The 20,363-nt window shown below is 43.8% G+C and overlaps 1 protein-coding gene across 1 annotated transcript; it reads right to left on the bottom strand.

Moving 5' to 3' along the window:
* Window positions 1-1,246: 1,246 nt before the first annotated feature.
* On the bottom strand, window positions 1,247-14,502 carry LOC103048316 (procathepsin L-like). The gene is made up of 7 exons (XM_088149887.1): window positions 14,434-14,502; window positions 13,009-13,146; window positions 12,328-12,450; window positions 10,972-11,130; window positions 4,047-4,184; window positions 1,926-2,048; window positions 1,247-1,729 (listed from the first exon to the last, which is right to left on the bottom strand). Exons 1-7 carry the CDS (start codon window positions 14,500-14,502, stop codon window positions 1,682-1,684), a joined length of 798 nt encoding a protein of 265 aa, XP_088006013.1. The 3' UTR covers window positions 1,247-1,681.
* Between the last annotated feature and the right edge of the window lie 5,861 nt (window positions 14,503-20,363).

Here is a 20,363-nt window from a genome sequence, read left to right as displayed (position 1 = left end):
CAGATGGTGCAACCTTCAACAACACTGCTGAGTTTTCTCCCACCATCCTGTGCCTACAACATCAGAATCTGTCATAAAAACATTTTTAAAATGTCTTTGCTTCTAATCCAGTGTTTCTCAGCCTTGGCAATTTTAAGATGTATGGACTTCAACTCCCAGAATTCCCCAGCCAGCTTAAAGTTGCTAAGGTTGAGAAACACTGTTCTAATCTGTTGAATTTTTTTTTTACATACCCTTTTGTGGATAAGTAACTGGCTGAAGAATACAAAACAAAGAGTAGGAGTAAATGGGACGTTGCTCACACTGGAGGAATGTAACTACAGTAGTGGGATCCCCCAGTCCTAGACTTGGTGCTTTTTAACATATTTATAAATTATTTGGATTTGGGTGTGACTAGTGGAATAGCCAAGTTTGCTAAAATGTTCAGAGTGGTAAAAACAATTAAGGGGTGGCGAAGGGATGTCCAGCCATTAGGGGAGTGGGGGTCAAAGTGACAGATGTCATTCAGTGTGAGCAAGTATAAAGTGAGGCACATGGGTGCCAAAAATCCTAACTATTCATACAGACTAATGGGATCGAAGCTCGCAGTGATTGATGAGGAAAGAGACCTTGGGGTAATGGTAAACAGTTCAATGAAGGTGTTGACACAGCATGCATCTGCCGTAAAGCAGACCAAAGGCCTACTAGGGATAATAAGAAATGGCACTGAAAATAGATGTCATAACACACCTCTATAAATCAATGGTACTACCAGAGTGTGCAGTTCTGGTTGCTGCACCTCAAAAAGGATGCAATGGAGCTAGAGAAGGTTCAGAGGAGGGCAACTAAGATGACCCAAGGGCTAGAACAGCTTCTGAATGAGGAAAGGTTGTGATAATTGGGTTTTTTTTAGCCTATAAAGGAGGCAAATGAGAGGGAACCCGGACTAGAAATACAGAGGGCCTATGTCTCTCATAAGACCTTATTAAATTGCCATCATCAACCAAAATTTAATCAACTCTACATGGAACAGAACTGAGTTTTTTAACTGTGATGCAGAAGGAAGTTGTAAATAAGAGACTCCACAAATATACCATAAAGATTATTTTATTTATCCTTATATGCAAAAGGAACTTGTAAATGCAAACCAACTTTTGGTTGGTTGGAGTCTCTAATCCACAACCATATTGGAGAATTAAAGCATGTTCGTTATTATTTATGTACTGTATTACTTATTAAATGCATTTCCATCACATCACAATCGAAACAACTTTTGGCAGCTTTATTAATGACCAGAACTTGAGTTGAACAAAATATTACTGCTTATTATCACACTCAGTTTCTACACCGTCAAATCAGCAGCACCCACAGCAAACTGTGATGCCAAAATGATACTCGGGCAATGACGCCTTCATGGAATCGCCACCCTTCATCTTCATGTCCTGACCTCTGATGGAACCAAGTTGCAGCACTACTAGGACGACACTGTGGTACACATCACTGCACTCCCAAGGATGTCCATCCAAACTTCGTCTTGGATGTTTACAACCCAAATCTTGAAAGCAGGTAAAATAGTTAAATACAGCCGAAACCACTAAAAGGGTTTTTAAAAGCAAGACACAATGTTATGAACTTCAGACATAAGAAGCTTCTGGCATTCTTGGGAATTCACAGGGAGATCCATCCGTAGAACGAGGTTCAGTTAGTGGGGATGTTTGCCGGTCAGTCTCTGGTTAATCTCTTCCTGGGTCTGCAGAGGACAACAAGCGCACGTTCATTTACAAAATCACCCTTGCAATGCTAATATTAGCATTTCACTATACCTTTACTGCAGATAGGACAGGTCCACCTGGGCCTGGACTGCAAACCAAGGAAGTGCACAGCCCAAAGAGGCATAAATGACGTTTATGTCCTGAAGTCCCTAACGCTGCTCTGAGTTGACTTACCATGTCGCTGAAATGATTTATGCCCATGCGGTAGCTGTGTTTTCCCTCATCAGCCTCACGGTTATGTTGCTCAATTACACGCACGTTGTTCTCCCACACAGATCTCCGGAAAGCTTCTTCTCCCTGCACAGAAGCCCCAAAGTGACAATTCAGGCACGCAGGAATGCACTGGAGCTACTTTTATTCCCCCTGGAAAGCAGAATAACTCTGAGTATACCCAGACTGCCTCCACCTGCAAAGCTCAAAAAGTTTGTCCATGGTTACTTATTGTAAAAAATCTACCCCCTTCTAGATTGAAGCCAAGAAGCAATGTCTGGAGCAGTTTCTGAGGTCAGAAGAAGCAACTAAATGGAGCTTCCATGTGTACCACTTAAGACTGATTACCTGCAGAACAAGTAACAGGAGGTCAGTACTTTTCACAACCAAATTTGGGACTCTCTGCAACATTTATCCAGCTGCTCTTTGAGACACAATGTTTTTTTTTTGAAAGGAAAGTGTATTATACTTTATTACATTTAATAATAGAGTGATTCTCAAACTTTGCAGTGCTGTGTCTCCCTAAAATGATAAATTGTGCAACACCCCAATGATTCCATTAGTATTAGAGTTCAATTAAATAAAGATAGCACTTACTTTTAATCATTAAACTTTAATTTTGAAAACAAGGTGACTGGCATAAACAAGTAACAAATTACATATGTACTGGTGTAGGCTTTCACGGGCAGTATCTATTAGGCTTCGGGGTTTAGTGACTGTGATCTATACAACAGATTTCTTGATGTTTTGCCGGCAACTGTGGTTGGCATCTTCAGAGGCAAGGTGGCCTGGGATACCATATTCCTACAGACCACTGTAACGAGCTGCCACCTGTTGATCCCAAATCCAGTAACTTTCCTTGCAACCAATATTGATTCAAAAGAAAGTTCATTTATTGAGAATAAGTGTACAGATCCAAAGCATTGCTAAGACTGAGCAAAAGCGCGCCAAGAGTTGTTTTTCTTACTTTACCCCCCCCCCCTTCATCTCCCTTAGTTCTTGGTCTTCTGATTCCCTCGCTGGTACGACCTTGCACATTCCAGTGCCTGTGATAAGGAGCCATCTGCTTTTAACGGTTTCTCATTCCTTCTCCCCACCCCCTTTTCCAATGGCAGAACTGCAGCATGTAAAAAGCAATTTCTAAACTAGCCATATAACGATCTATTATAAAATCCTGCGAGGATTCTGACAACCATGACTATCCTACTTTGGACACATTATGCAAAAACCCAGCTCCCTTGAGGTGGGAAAAGCAGAAGGAAGAAGAAGGGGGCAGTCAGCAGCAAGATGGACAGACCTGATTATAGTGGCGATGGGTGCACCATTGGAGAGCCTGAAGGGCCAGGTTGGGGACAGATCATCCTGGTTGCTAAAAGTCAACATTGGCTTGATGGCACATAACAAATCAGTGAATCAACAACCTGTTGTTGCATCATTTAGGGTTTTAGAGATGACAGCCAGCCTGATTTGCACAGGCGACTGGCAGCTAGTGAAGCAACTGCAAAATAGGTTTCATTCTATAACAGCTGGAAATTTATAGCCACTCAGAGTCACCCAAGTGAGATGGATGGCTATATAAACTGAATGAAAAAAATAAAACACTGACTTTGCAGTCACCTATCCAGGTACAGTGGGGGAGAATTCTAGCTGCATGTGCAAGTCTCAAAAAAATTAAGAAAATTTCTGTTTCAGCTTATTTTTCCAGGACCAAAGGGCAGACGGGAGGCACTCAGCTCCTAGTACCACAGATTTACTGAAACACCCAACAGGTGTTCATAGAGGCAACAAGGATAATGCAGAGTTGGGCCCAAAGCTCCGTTCCTTTCATGGGATGTCACGAAGCATGTACAAAAAGCACAGGGCTTGCATTACATTCCTGCGGTGCTTCTCAACCGTGGCAACTTTAAGACGGGCGGACTCCAACCCGTCTTAAAGCTGGGGAATTCTGGGGGTTGAACTCCAGCCATCTCAATGCTGCCAAGGTCGAGAAACGCTGCATTAGGGCAATGCTATTTTCATCGTCAGCCCTCGCCCTGCTTCTCGCAGACTCCTCCAGGTGCCCATCTCCTTCAGCAGCAAACTCACTTCGGCGTAGACTTTACGGTAAGTCCTCTTCCAGTCCCTCCAAGCCTCTTCCAGGGCCGGATCCTGCGCTGCAGAAAAGGTCTTGGAGGAGACCATCCAGGTCAACGCCATCACCCAGAGGGAGAGCATCGTCTGCGCCTGGGAGGGCAAAGAAAGACACCTCCTAGTGAACTTGAATTCGCACCCACTGCTTTCCCCCAGGAACAATTCCCCGTTTTCCCAAACTCTGTTCTGGCTCCCTGGCTTCAGAACAACCCAAAGCCCCAAGCCTGTGTGTGTTTAACGCAGTTTCTCAACGTTGGCAACTTTAAGACAGGTGGACTTCAACTCCCAGAATTCCCCAGCCAGCATGGAATTCTGCGAGTTGAAATCCACCTGTCTTAAAGTTGACAACGTTGAGATACAAAGGCTTAACGCGTCGACCTCAACCAGTTCCTTAATGGGATATTCGACCTGCGAGATCTGGCTTCCTTTCCGACAACAAGGATCCTCGGGAGTTTCCCGCAAGGAACAGCCTGCAGATCACCCGCTCGCGACGCCTCCCCGCCGGGGAACGCCCTTCAGTTGCGTAGCTGTCCCAGGTGAGTGACGTCGCCGCCGGCCCATCAGCGGCCGCCCTTGCCGCCGTTCTGAGCCCGCCCCCTGGCGCCTGCGCGGTGGTGGCTGCAGGTCTGAGGGAAAGCCGAGTTGGTGCGCTCCGCCCGGCGGACGCTCGCGCGGTTCTGCCTGGATTTCCCGCCCAGCGCGCCTCAGCGATTCATCTGGGGCGAAGGAGCGGGCGGGCCCGGCTAGATGTGCCCGCCCCGCCGCCCACAGCTCGGGTCGGCGCAGAAAAGGCGAGAAACGGCGCCAGGCGGTTGACCATCAGCTCCTCAGAGAAACGCAGGGAGTCCGGAAAAGCTCCCCTCAGAGGCTGAGGAAGATTGCTTACCACAGAAAAATGCCCCCCAGGCCTTCGTGGTGTGGAAAAGGAGGCGCTTTCTCAGGAACTCGGCCGGCCCATCGTTTTGGGGCCTGGAAGGGGCAGCTTTTGGGGCCTTCAGTGGGGTCACCGTTTATGTGGGGGGGTTCTTTGGGGAACTGGTGCAGACCGGCGACAGACAGGCTCTGTTTTGTCTCCACTGTGTTTTCAGGCGGCTTTTATTGTATAAAATTAGGAAACTTGTTTTTTACCTTACCACTTATTACTAACTGTATGAGCTAAAAAGTACTCAGGGACGGCTTCCCCCTCTCACTTCTCCGAACACTGTATCAAGAAGATGCCATGCACCTTTATCTTCGCATATTAATACGTTAAAACATAACAGGGCAATCCAAGCATGTTATGCTTCCACACCCACTCAAGCGAGGCAAATTCCTTACTTTACATCAGCTCAGGCCGGCCCAGCCTCGTCAAACAATCTCTGAGTCCAAATTGTCCCTTTCCGGAGCTGCTGAAAAAACAGTTACTAAGGGGAAGAATCATAAACCTCTGAAAGGTAGAGCAGTAGTCAATCAAACGCCAGTCATCAACTTAGACAACTGAAGAGTCATTTGCTGCAGGTGAAAGGGAGGATTTATGGCCAGTTCTTAAAGGAGACCTGTTGGAAGCAACCCTTGTTATTCTGTACGCTAACCCTATGCTATCTTACTTTATACCCATGCCAGCGTTTATGTCTACGCCTGTCTTATTCCTAAACAGCCTATTGGTTGCCTGAGCTTGCACCAAAGCATTTAGCCACCTTCAAGTTGGCTTCTACTGCTGTTCCAAACTGGTGCTGAAGCGTTGGCTTGGCAGTTTCTCAGCTGTGCTGGGGTGAGAAAAGGAAGGGGCTTTACCAGCTGCTGGCACCTGGCTGGAGCTTCTCAGTGACGCCGCTGGGCTCTGCTTCTCCTTCCAGCTTGTCTTCTGGTTTGGTGAAGTCCAAGCCTGCTCCTCCCTTGCTATCAATTGCGTGTTGAGCTGACAGCTGCTCCTCTCCCTTGGCTGCAAATTCTTCCCTTCTGCTCTCCCACACAGTGCAGATATTACTCCCAGCACACCCACTCTGGTACTCTCAGCACTTTCCTTTTATAATTGGAATCCAGATGTGGTGCAGTGCTCTTCAGGCTACCTTAAAACCCCAGGAGAGAAAACGCAGGGAAGGGAGAGCTCAAGCTGGTCCTTGCAAAGCTTTTCTTCCACAGTTTGCTCCCGCGGGAAGGCACTCTGTCTTAGAGAAGCTGGTGTTTTATTAGTTACACAACAGATTGCTGAAGTATCCTTTTCCATCTTAGATACACAGCATTTCCATTTTTAAAGTGAAATCATTCTCAGGTGAAAAAAGATTTGGCTCTACTAGGAACTCCAATGTAAGACAGAATCAAGCAATTAAGTGAGCCAGTGTGGAGTAGAGGTTAAGGTACTGAACTAGAAGCAGGAAAACCTGGATTTGAGACCATCCTTTACCTCTTAAAGGTCACACGGTGACTTTAGGCTGGTCAATCTCTTTCAGCCCAAACTACCTCATAGAGTTGTCATGTGGGAAAATAGGAGGAGGGGTGTTGGGTAGCCATCTTGAGCTCTTGAGGAAGGTTTAATTGCTTTTCCTGTACATTGCAGAGGGTTGGACCAGATGATCTTTGTGGCCCCTTCCAACTCCACAATTGTTTTTTTAATTTTATGACAGAATTAAAAAAAAAAACCTCAGAGGATTAAATATAAACAGTAGGAAAAGCTCAGGAAGTAGAGCAGGAAAGGTACATAGTCCAAAATATCAAAAGCAGAAGTAAATACAGAATCAAGGAAACTATTAGAGAATCGCCATTTTCTTCAGTTCAGGTTTTGCCCAAATACACAAATGGGAATACTATCTTCTAAATAAATGCAAACAGATTGTAACAGAGGGGAAAAATGAGAATATCATTAGTAATATCAAGACCATAATAAATGATGATGATGACATCTTCAGAAGATGTCGGTCACAGGTGCTGGCGAACGTTAGGAAACAAAACTTCCAGAACACGGCCACACAGCCCGGAAGACCCACACCAGCCATCGTATGCCGGCCGTGAAAGCCTTCAACAATACAATAATAATGAAAAACAGAAAACTGCCAGGGGAGGAAGCTCAATGCTGAGACTAAAATGCTAAAGTATAAAGATTTCAAAGAAGCGAATATGTGTAGCTCAGGGTTGAACTGTGGAGTCCTTGGGGTTCTCTGAGCTTGGTTCTTTTCTTGCAAACGTTTCATTACCCAGCTAGGTAACATCTTCAGTGCTAGAATGGGATGGGGTTTGCTCTCTATATACTGTGGCCTGCCTTGCCAGTGCTGCTAGGGGTGGGGGTTTTGTTTTGCTCCTCTGGTAGTTCCTTGATTAGCATACATTTACTGCTTGATTGTTACTATTACAACCACATGGCATCTCTATAGCACACAAACCAACAACATCACTCCAAAATATCTTAAGTAAACCAAAAGACCCAGTAGCCCAAGAAGAAAAAACAGGAGTCATGTTCAACATACAGTGTAAGGACTGTAACAAACACTATGTAGGACAGACAGGCAGAAGACTAGCAGAGCGCGTCCACGAGCACCAACTAGCAGTCAGAAGACATGATGAAAATTCCTTAATCTCACCACACATGGACAGACTCAACCATAGTTTTAACTGGGAAACTGTCAGCATCTTAGACCAAGCTAAATCCAAACATGCAAGAGAATTCTTGGAAGCCTGGCATTCAGACAAGGCAGCAATTAACAGACATATAGAGATAAACAGCATCTACATATTATTCAAAAGAGACAAAAGACCAGAAGATCGCCTCATCAGCAATCATCACCCAGATGAGCAAAGGTTACCACCAGGCACACAATCAAGCAGTAAGCATATGCTCATCAAGGAACTACCAAAACAAAACCCCCACCCCCAGCAGCACTGGCAAGGCAGGCCACAATATATAAGTAGAGAGCAAACCCCATCCCATTTTAGCACTGAAGATGTTACCTAGCCGGGTAATGAAACGTTTGCAAGAAAAGAACCAAGCTCAGAGAACCCCAAGGACTCCACGATTTCAAAGAAGCTAAATTAATTGAATCTAGTTGTACTGTAAAACCTGCTTTGAAGTTAAACTTGATTCCTTTTGACTAACAGACACATCCATGCAGTTTTCTTGGCATAATACAGAAAGGGTTTGGCATTTCCTTCTGAGATGTTATTTTGAGTTGCTGCTATGGAAATCTAAGTAGTTTTTGTCTTAACTCCTGTTCAGCTCTGGCTTTCACCCAAACCTCAACTTAGAAAATAATTACGAGTGCCTTATATTTTTCTGAATATTGATGATGATACATTGATATATTCACAACAAAATTGATTCATTACAAAACTACAAATGTAAGTATGAATTAGCTTAACTTATCAAAGAAATGTACAAAGCTAAATGGTATGACTTAATGTTACTTAACTAAATTATTTTTTTAATTGATTATGTGCCATCAAGTCATTGTCGACTCGTTCTCTTATGACAAGCACTTTCCAACTTTCGGTAAAAGGTAAGACTGTTCAGATAGTCTGCCTCTGATTGCCAGCTGCTGGAAAGGAGCAACAAGAAGAAGACAGTCCTGTCTTGTCTGTGGAAAGCAGGAATTTGTATGTTGTGTAGGGAAGTGTCGGTTGTTATGGTGCTGGATTTCAGTTAGATTTGGTTTCCCATTTGACTGAACAGCTCACTGAATGGTCTTTGGTCAGTTTCTTTCAGTCCAGTTTACCACACAGGCTTGCTTTTATGAGAAAAAAACTATGGAAGACCTTCCATGTAATTTGCCTTGAGAAAGGCATCTCAAATAAATGCAATGAATAAATAGGTGGATCTCTGGTAGTTTGAAAATTAGCTTCCTAATTCCTGTAAGCAAGAGAATATGACTGTTGGAACAAGTGTACCATTTCAAACATTTATTTCAAAATTCAAAGCAAAAAATGCATTCCCATTTATGAAAAACAAGATGTTGCACAAAAATATTACAGGTAAAACTATAATGAGCGATTAACTATGTGCCATCAAGTCGGTGTCGACTCTTAACAACCACATAGATATATTTTCTCCATTAAGATCTGTCCATTATAATTATACACAAGTGAAATTCAGGTGGGAGAAAAGCAAAAGCACTCTACATAATCCAAAGTAAGGTTTTACCCTGCAAAAATTACAGCATCGTAATAAACTATATAGGATTGTGTAACACCCCAGGTTCAAAAGGCAAAATATGATTCAGTGTGTGCACAGATATACACACAACCCTAATGCAGCTGTGTCTTTTCCTGGGATTGTGCAGCTATGCACACAATTCCAGGAAAAGATGTGTTTGGTAAGGTATTCCCAATATGTGCTGTGTGCACACCCATGCACTTTCCAAATCACAGTTTGCCTTTTATATTCAGATTGCTTCATAGATCTAATAAACTTATTTTTTATAAGGAAAAAAGTAATAGTAACCATGAAATGAATTGTCTATATGTAATAATTATGACAAGCAAAATCAGCAATTTTTTTTTATTATCTGAAACTATTGTACTGCTACATAATACCAGTACTATTTGTTAAGTCTGGTTCCCTCTCAAATTTGGTTTTACAGCAGAGTAGCCCAAATGAATTAAATCAAAACTTAGAGTAGCTAATCCATTACAAAATTTGGAGAAAGTCCAATATATGAGGATGGAAGTTGGAAAAGGTCAATCCAGAGATGTCTAGGAAGATCCAGATAGAATAATACAGAAGAGATTTGAAACAAAGATTGAATTTCCATTAAAAAATATAATACAAGCAATGAACTAAAGCTTAAAAAAACAAATCCTAATATCAAAGGTTTAGGAACCAAATATAATAGCCTGAAGTAAGAAAATAATTTGAGGTTAAGTCTAGACTGAAATCTACAACAAGGCATAGTCAAAAGAACGTCTTATCTGCTTTCTCAGAGACGGCAAAAGGAAGCTGTAGTCCAAAATGCCTTTTTATTAACAAGAAAGATTGTTAATAAACAGACCACAAAGGGGGGAGCGGGATGCCTACAGATACCTCCCAAAGTCCTGCCTTCAGGCTATTTTCCCCTTGTCTTACTAAACATTTGGTTCTGTATTTACCATTTTTCTGATGGGCTTGTTAATATATTAAAAAAGGTTAGACAACATGCCAGACCTACTAGGAAACTAAGTACTAGAGCAAAAAAGCAAGAGGCAGCTCTGGCCCTGGGGGAATCTAGATTCTTTTAATCCTGCTACATTATTGTGAGTGATCCTGAGGCACAGCCTTGCCTGACTCTACTAAGCAAGCTTGCAACACTTCTGGCAACGACGACGATAACGGCTTATACACCCGCACCTCCGTCCTAACAGCTTCTTGGTTCCGTTGCTGGATATTAGACAAAGCTTTGCAAAATTTTCAGAACGCTGCTTGCCCAGTTTTCTGGTGTAGGCGAGAGCCAGCTGTTAAAATAATAATCATCCTGTAGTGATTTAGACTTGCCAGTGGAGCCATTAGATTAAAGGAGAGGAAATAAACTGAGACCCAGAATGGCTATAAAGTGTGTATATACTCTCTCCATCAGCTGCTACAATTAAAAAGAGAATGTGGTATGGAATTATCTGAGCTTAAAATGTGTGGCTTGGAGAGCAGAGCCTGGAGTGGGTTTAAACAGAACAAGTATGTCATCTCCCATATCTGCCATGCCCAAGGGCATTAGAATGACCACTTGAGCAACAGAGGTGAAGTGCGTTACTCCAAAAAGAGGACCAAAGCAGGCAAGTGATTTGTGTTAACACTGGACTGAGAGCAGTTGGGCAAAAACATGAGTGCAGGATTGGAGCCTGTTCAAAATGGAGGCAGGGATTCTTTGCATTAAGGGAAGTGTCTGCGGGGGTCATTAATCTTTGGCTTAGCGTGAGCTATCTATCCAGACTGTTCAGGACTCACCTGGTCTTTTCTTGAAGTGCCATAATGTCTGTGGCGCCGTTTCACGGGCTTGGGCATCTGCTGAATGGCTGGTGCTTGGGAAAAGTCTTCAGAAGCATTGTGTGGATCAACGGAATCAGGATGAAAGCTGCCCATCGTGCGGTTAAGTTCTTCATTGGTCTGAGAGAAGAGCAGAGTTACCACATCTCCGTTTGCTTAAAAGGAGATATACTTGTGGCATATTTGCCTGATCCCTTCAGACTCCTCTAATCGTTCCTATCTCAACCTCCAGCAGATGATGTCTGGCTAGCTGAATCTAGGAAATGGCAAATGTTTCTTTACAAGACATGGTCCCAGACGCCTAGTAAAAGTAATCTTCAGGCCTATTTTATTTGCTTCTTTACAGATTTGTCTTTCTGATGTCATTACCCTTTGCTTTACAGAGTGGATAGTGAGGGTGATCAGAGGGATGCTTATTAGCCGTTTCAGGCTGATGTGGGTACATTCCTCCCCTCTGATCATTATTGCATCCTGATACTTTGATGTTGTCTCCCCAAAACTTGTGTGTGCCAGCAGTCTAGCAGAATTGTAAAATGGAGCTAGACTGCTCAGGTAACAGGATGGAAGTTCAGGGCTGAAATAATGAAAAGCTGGACCCATGCACATCCCTGCCAGTTGTCTCCCAAAAATAGCATAGAGGAATCTGGAAATTGGTATTTGTAGCTCCCTGGATGATCTTGTGCCAATCACTCAGCCTGACCTACATTATGGGATCGTTGTGGGGGAAAATAGAAGGAGGGAGTGCTTTGAGCTCCAGATAAATGCAAGACTTTAATAAGTAAATAAGGAAGGAAAGGAAATGCTACATAAAACTTGGGATTCAGCTCCCTTCATGATTCCCATTTAAAAAGAAAACAATTCAACTTGGGTTATGACAGAATGGAGTGTAGGAGAAGGAGCAAAGAAAGGAGGCTAGAAGAGGCAGAGGAAGCCTGCAGCCAAGCCCCTCCTAATCTTGCTGAAATATCGTTGGGAAATCTGTTCGCTTCTGGCTGGTGATATGCAAAGGAGGGAGAACAACAAAGCCAGAGGGTTCAAATCAATCGCCTGACTTGTCACATGCTGCAGGTGCAAAATCAGGAAAACCCTATTCAGCGCAGACAGTCAAAAAAGGTAGGACAAGGAGCTGCAAATTTTACCCTGTACGCTTATCTGCCAAGTCAAGAGTGGGAGGAGATCCCTTCAGTTCACCAGCGGGAAAAGGCCCTGTTTCTAAATTGTAATGGATGCATGTGCATTAGCTTTTGAAGATTTTTCTCCAACAAGCCTGGGCTCCGAATCTGTGGTGTGCCTATCGATGCTCTTGAGTTTGCTTACCAAATCGCCAAACTGGTTCATGCTCATCCAATAGGTTTGTTTCCCCTCAACAGCCTCACGGTTGTGCTGCTCAATCAACTGCAGATTCTTCTCCCATGTGACTCTCCGGAAAGGCTCTTCCTCCTACAAGGAAGCCAAGAATAGGTGTGATGTATCCCTGCCTACCTCAAAACATCATTTGTGAACTGAAGGACAGCTTATATCCGAGGTCCACAAAATGGATCTGATGGGGGTAAGGTGGCTGCCCAGAAATATGCTGGCACTAATTTCTAGCCGGAGAGTAGAATGCCTCTGAGTACACGCTGGGTGTTTCCCCATGCTACGTTCATCAGGTTGTAGGTATTGCAAGAGTTCCAACATCTCTGTCCTCTGCAGGTTGGAGCCAAAACAGCATGGATTAAAACAGAATTGTAAGCCCACAATAGTCTGGAAAAGGTAGCAGCCAAAGTCCTTCAAAGAGCTAGCTTGCACCTCTGAAACATCTGTCTGGGTACCACAGGAAATAAAATGCTTAAAAAAAAAAAAAAAACTAGTTCCTGTCCCAAATCACTCAGATTCTTAAAACAGAAGTGTCTTCAAGAGTAGTAGCCTGCATGATCTCAGAAGCACTAAGCTTCTGGTGCCTTAGAATTGCTGAGACATAAATTAGACACTCGTCTCTTTGGGACCAAAGCAACTCACTTCAGAGTATACTTTACCGTAGGTCCTCTTCCAGTCTCTCCAGACTTCTTCCAGGGCTGAATCTTGTGCTATGGAGAAAGTCCTCAGAGAAACCAGCCAGGGAAACGCCATCACCCAGCTTGAGAGCATTGTCTTCTTCTATAAAGGCAAAGAGAGCTCATTTCCTATTTGGAATCAGCCATATTCCCCAGTATCACCAAGTAAATCCCTGCCGTGAAATTGTCTGCTATTGAAAAACATTTGCTGCCTGTTGGCTGGCATCTAAAGCATCTTTCTCACTGTCTTCTATTCATACAGTCCTTTTTCAAACACTTTCCAATTTCCTGGAGAAATAAGTATTTAGCTTTATCCTTCAGCCTCAGTGCTGCAACGGATCCTTGGAGAGACTTTGAGTTGTAAAGTCTGCCTTCTACCTGGGAACCATTGCTCCGTGTTTAAAAGGACTCTTAATGAGACTCTGAAGGGTTCCTGAAAGCCCCCACGTGCCCTGATTCAACCTACCTGTCATAGGATAAAGCACATGTAATTTAGGACTGTGTTGCTTGCACTGTTTGTGGCTATTTCACCAAGTTCAATCTGCTTCTGAGGATGGGAATGTCAGGAGGAGTGTGTTAGGGCAGCCAATTGTTAGTTGTCTTCATGGGCCAGCTGCAAGTCCTCCCATTGCACTGGAATATTGGTTGGGATTTGGAGCTGAGAGAAATGCAGCTTTCCCCGCTCCCTCTTTGTTGACATAACAGAAGTGAGGGGACTTGCCAACACTTGTTTTTCTTTCCCTCCCCTACTCCTATGAGTCACTGGTTTCCCTACCTTGTGATAGAAGTTGCAGCCATGAGAACTGGAAGGGAAAGGAGTATGATGAGGGATGGGAGATAAAGTGATATTCAGCGAGAGGATAGATAAAGTGAATGTCAGATGGAGAGCCTAAGTAAATAAACTTCATGAAGTGAGAGATTAAAAGGGAGTTCAGAGAAAGAGTTGAAGAAAACACTTCTCCTATTCTTCCTCCTCCTCCCCCTGAGGGAATGTATGCAGCCCAGATCTTTGGATGAGGATACAAATGGCCGGGGCAGGAGGGATCTATATATGTGGTCAGTAATACTCAACGTTGTCTTCATGGCACATAATCAGTCAATGCATGGAGAATTAGGAGAATGCATCATTCTAGCTTCACAGTGCAGTCCCCCCAGCACTAAAGAGTTGTTAATTAGATTACTTTTAAACATATATTCAAATCTTTCAAAGCTTAGGTCTCTGATTTTATGAAGCAGCTGATCGTGGGATCAAGGCCTGATGAGAAAATGGGAATATCATGGCTAGATCAGGTCTGAGTTCATCTGGGCAACATTTTCTTTCACACAGTGGCCCACCAGATGCATCTAGGAAGCCCACTAAAAAGAGAGCAAGGTAGATGTTGTCTCCTACTGTTGCTTTGTAGAGGTGGACTGTCCCCATTCTTGCAGACAGCATCCTGTGTCCAAGGCTTGTTACCATCAGTAGTCCTGTCTTCTAGGAATTGGTGTAGTCTCCTTTAAAGCCCTCTGAACTAGCAGTGAACGCCACATATTGTGCCATCATCTTCCACAGGTTGATTATCTGCTTCATGAAGAAACACATTCTCTTTCCACTTTTAAATTTTTTACTGGTCAATATATTTGGGTGTCCTGCAGTTCTAGTTTTATGGGAGATGGAGAAAAACTTCTCCATGTACACCATGTCTTTGCCATGCATAATTTTACAGGTGAAACTTGAAAAATTAGAATATCGTGCAAATGTTCATTTATGTCAGTATGGCAACTCAAAAGGTGAAACCAATATATGAGATAGATGCATTACATGCAAAGCGAGATATGTCAAGCCTTACTTTGGTATAATTGTGATGATTATGGCATACAGCTTATGAAAACCCCAAATTCACAATCTCAGAAAATTAGAATAGTGTGAAAAGGTTCAATATTCTAGGCTCAAAGTGTCCCACTCTAATCAGCTAATGAATCCATAACACCTGCAAAGGGTTCCTGAGCCTTTAAATGGTCTCTCAGGCTGGTTCAGTAGGAATCACAAGCATGGGAAAGACTGCTGACCTGACAGTTGTGCAGAAAACCATCACTGACACCCTCCATAAGGAGGGAAAGCCCCCAAAGGTAATTGCAAAAGAAGTTGGATGTTCCCAAAGTGCTGTATCAAAGCACATCAATAGAAGGTTATGTGGAAGGGAAAAGTGTGGTAGAAAAAGGTGCACAAGCAGCAGGGATGACCGCAGCCTGGAGAGGATTGTCAGGAAAAGGCCATTCAAAAGTGTTGGGGACTTTCACAAGGAGTGGACTGAGGCTGGAGTTAGTGCATCAAGAACCACCACACACAGACGAATCCTGGACATGGGCTTCAAATGTATTCTTCTTGTCAAGCTGCTCCTGAACAACAAACAATGTCAGAAGCGTCTTACCTGGGCTACAGAAAAAAAAACTGCCAAAAGTACCAAAACCTGGTTCAATGACCATGGGATTACTGTGCTTGATTGGCCAGCAAACTCGCCTCACCTGAACCCCATAGAGAATCTATGCGGCATTGCCAAGAGAAAGATGAGAGACATGAGACCGAACAATGCAGCGGAGCTGAAGGCCGCTATTGAAGCATCCTGGTCTTCCATAACACCTCAGCAGTGCCACAGGCTGATAGCATCCATGCCACGCCGCATTGCGGCAGTCATTGCTGCAAAAGGGGCCCAAACCAAGTACTGAGTACATATGCATGCTTATACTTTGCAGAGGTCTGATATTGTTCTATTTCCAATCCTTGTGTTATTGATGTCATGTAATATTCTAATTTTCTGAGATTGTGAATTTGGGGTTTTCATAAGCTGTATGCCATAATCATCACAATAATACCAAAGTAAGGCTTGACATATCTCGCTTTGCATGTAATGCGTCTATCTCATATATTGGTTTCACCTTTTGAGTTGCCATACTGACATAAATGAACATTTGCACGATATTCTAATTTTTCGAGTTTCACCTTTATAAGCCTCAATTGTATCTCCTCACAAGTGTATTTTCTTTATTCTAAACAGGCCCATTGTGTCCTGTCCTCAAGTTCAAGTCCTGTAACCATCTTGGTTGCTCTTTTCTGCACCTTCTCCAGTTTTACCCCTTTTCAGTTCCAGTGACCACAACAGAACACAGTATTCTAGGTGTGGCTGCACAATAGATTTTATAGGGGCATTATAATGTCAGCTGATTTATTGCCTAGCTCTTTTCTAATGATCTCTGGCACGAAATTTGTCTTCTGTGGAATCTGTGGAAATTTGTCTTCTTTTCAGCCACTATACATTGTGGAGATGATTTCATTGATCTATCTACAGCAGAGGTCCCCAAACTCTTCAGCTCATTGACTGTGACAGAATGTATCTACGAAGGGGGAGGTGGTGTGATGGAATGCAATAGAGATCCAGGTCCTCAGGAAGGAGGGAGCACTTTCCAGGGGAGCAGTTTAGTCTGGCAAGACTTTGTCTGTATGGTGTAAGCAATGAAGAACTGCACTTGGCTGGATTGTTTCCTTGTTGTTCTTGGGTTGGGCCTGACATCAATCTTGCCAGACTCTATCTGTACTATGCTAATCTAATAGATGTACTGTACTCTGGGAGAATCTAGGGAGCGGCTATCTTTGGTCTCTTCTTCTTCCCACGCTCCTGCTCTGAAGTATGTTTCCTCTGGTCTCCCCCCGGAATGCGCTCCCTCCTTCCTGAGAATCTGGATCTGTGCTGCATTCTGTCACACACACACCCTACATAGATACATTCCATCACATCGACCCCTTCATGAAGTTTCAGACTGACCCCCAAACATTTAAAATATAAAAACAATTTCATAAATACTACTTTAATAGTACTATAATAATAGCAACAACTAAAAAGTCTGGATAGTGGACATTGCAATGCCTGGAGACAGCAGAATAAAAAAGGAAGAACTGGAGAAAATCACAAAATATAAAGATCTGCAAATAGAAGTAGAACAACTATGGCAAAAGAGAGCAAAGATAGTACAGATAGTAATAGGCACCTTAGGTACCATCCCAAAACATCTGGAGCACCACTTGAAGACCATCAGCATTGACAAAATCAGTCCCTTGCAAAAGGCAGCTTTACTTGGAACAGCTTCCATCCCGCAACGATACCTTTAACCCCATCAAACAACAGCATCTGCCCAACCCAGGTCCTTGGGAAGGACTCGATCGGGGGATCAAAATGCCAAATCCAGTCTAAACATCTGGCTGACTGTGTGACTAACTATAATAATAGTAATTACTACTACTACTACTACAACTCAAGGCCGCTCTCGCTGGCGGCTGACCATCCAACTCTGGTAACACTGTCTGGCCACTAGCCACCTCACTTTCAGAACTAAGGACTGGCATGGATCTCTACCAAGACCCCAAAAGATTAATTGACCCCACTCGACCTTCCATCATTTATCAACCACCTATTGACCCACCCAGACATATACTAACCCCCCTTTGACCCCCCTGACATTTAATTACCCTTTGAATGGTCTCATTGACCCTTAGGGGTTGATACTGACCACTTTGGGGGACTTTGATCTACAAGGATGCCAAGTCCAGTTTCTTGGTTGGCCACTGACAGTTTAATCCCCAACTTTTTAAAGTGAAACATGGATTCAGTGTGTATCCCTTTATACTTGCTGGTAATAAACTGCATTTGCCATTTGTGGCCTAGCCACCAAATTGGGAGAGATTGTGACTTTTGTCACCAGTCCATCAGAGGACCTCCTCTACAATCCTATGATGGCTTAACTCACTCAAGAATCTTGGATGAACCTTATCAAAAGCTTTTTGAAAATCCAAGTATACCATGTCAACAGAGTCACTTCCATCCATGTGTTTGTTGATACCTTGAAAGAACTCACATCAGTGAGGTAGGACCTGTCCTTGCAGAAACCTTACTGACTCTTCTTGTTCCCCTTCAGCTCTTTGCCCACGAGCTCTTTCAGATCAGCTGCCTGAGATGGGAGAGGTGATATCTAAAGGAGAAGACCTGGCTTTTAGCTTTGAGGTCAGGGACCCAGGACCTTCAGAAGGGCCGACTCTGCCCTTTTGGGAGAAGGAGGAGTGAGTGAAACCTGCAGGTCTAGCCATCTCTCAACACCATTGCCAGGTCCTGCAGCGCCATCACCAGCAACTGGTTCTCTTGCTGGCTGGTGATGTTGAGAAGTGGAGAGATGGCAACCTTCCATGCCCGGGAATTGAGGACACTGTTCTCCAGCTGCAAGCAGAATAGAGGCAATTGAGATTTGCAGTGGGGATAACAAAATCTATCCCTGTTTAATTTTCTGCTGCCTCGGAGACAAATACTCTGAGATCTCAGATGCACAGTAATTCATTTTTAAATTAATCTCAGATGTGCATTCTTTTCCTTTGCTGAGTACACAAATGTGTTCCAGAATGCCAGTACCAGAATCAGGCCTATTTAAAAAAAAAATAGAAATAGTATGCATATACGAGAGGCATGTTGGAGAGAAAACGTGTAAGTAATTTACAATTGTGGAGTCCTTGGGGCTCTCTGAGCTTGGTTGTTTTCTTGCAAACGTTTCATTTTTCTAGCGCTTTTCATCATTCTAGCACTGAAGATGTTGAAATCCACACCTCCTAAAGTTCCCAAGGCTGAGAAACACTGGTCTACTCAGACGATGAAACCAATATCAGTCTCCAAACAATTTATTTGTAAGGGTGTGCAAAGCCTGCTCAGTCAGACAAAGGAACTTGAGCAATGCTCCCAAGGTGGAAGAGCCCCTCCCACTACCCAATACAAGCTATATCTACTTTACAGGAACAAAGAGACTCAAATTACAGGTTACTGATTGCAAGACAGGTGTCAAACAACTTCATACACAGATATAGATTAAGTCGGGGTAAGATAAGTATCATACTACATTTTACATACTTACATGTACTAAGCAGTTTCTTATCTCTATTGTACAATGCACCAGGCTGTACTAAGTGCCGCTGTGCTGTGTCCATCATGGTGCTTAACTCTAACGCAGCAAACACAGACCTCTCTATTTTCCCCCAGGAAGGCCTCTGGAATGGGTATGACAGTACAATATTGCGAAGCTGAAAAATGCAGGAAAATCTCCCTTTGGGATGTTAGAATAAATGCCTGATTTAGCCAAGCTGATGGCCTGGTGTACATAAACATGGCACACAGCATAACAATGGAGACAGACATAATCCAGCAATTAAATTGGATTATTTTCGATTGTGAATGCTAGCGGAAGACACCTCAAGACCCATCTCCCACCTGCCTGTCTATCTTTGCAAACATGATTCTCACGCACGTTTCCTCGGGAGGACATCTCACTCCAAAGAGTTTTGAGCACACGGGCACTACAGCCCAGCAGCGCTATCGTAAATGCCTTTATTAATCTCCAAACAGCTGAATGGGACTTACTCCTTAAGCACCCTGATGATTAAGCAGATCCTTGAGGACCTGCAGACACGTATAAACAACTCGGGTCTACAGTGCAGAAAGAGACACGTGTTTCCAGGATTCTCCAGCTCTCACTCTTTTCACCTTTTAAAAACCATCCTATCTTTCTTTGCTGCATTTAGAACAAAGCAATAACCAGACCCAGATCAGGAAAAGCATCTTAGGCAGTAAGGAGAGAAAGGGGCTCACCCTGTTAAGTCTCAGATTTCAACACTCTTGGCTTGCAAAGTTTCTCAGCTGCACCGTTTACAAACCCTGCTCCGTTTTAACTCCCTCAGCTGCTCTTTAGGAAATGGGCTGCTTAATGCCTGGTCAATGTGGGTTGGCTCGGGGGGGGGGGGGGGGGCGGGGAAGGAAGTGGACTTTGTTCATGGGCACACAGAGCAGAGGCAGAGGCAGAAAGTCAACACTGAGGTGGGACCAGATAGGATGGGTGAGTGTGCAAAGAGGGAGGTCCAGCATGTTCAAGGCGGATTTGTTTATTTACCCGAAGTCTATCAAGCCTTGCGGGACTCTGGGGTTCCACAGAACCCAGTCTGAGAAGATCCAAGCTGAATCATTTCCCGGAAGCGAAGGCTGTTCCAATTCTTTAATAACAGCTACCGTGCAGTGAAACAGGAGAGCATCCTGTGAGGGAACGAAGATGGGATTGCTGTCTACACTTGGGAAAAGCAGCTGCAGCCAGGCAGAAACGCTTCTCGCCCCGCTTCCAATTCACTCACAACTTTACTCACAAGCACCTAAGCCGGCGTTCCAGCTGCCTGTGAGAATTGAGCCACACCTTGGCGTGTTTTCAAGGACCTGCCGACATGCAGAGGCAGCCCTGCCCCACCCAGGCAAATGCCAAGACAGA

This window comes from Python bivittatus, unplaced genomic scaffold (assembly GCF_059951505.1).
Source record: "Python bivittatus isolate LINGU-HERP-01145 unplaced genomic scaffold, Pbiv_v1 ctg000580_np1212, whole genome shotgun sequence".
NCBI lineage: Eukaryota > Metazoa > Chordata > Lepidosauria > Squamata > Pythonidae > Python > Python bivittatus.
This window is presented reverse-complemented; position numbering and strand designations above follow the sequence as displayed.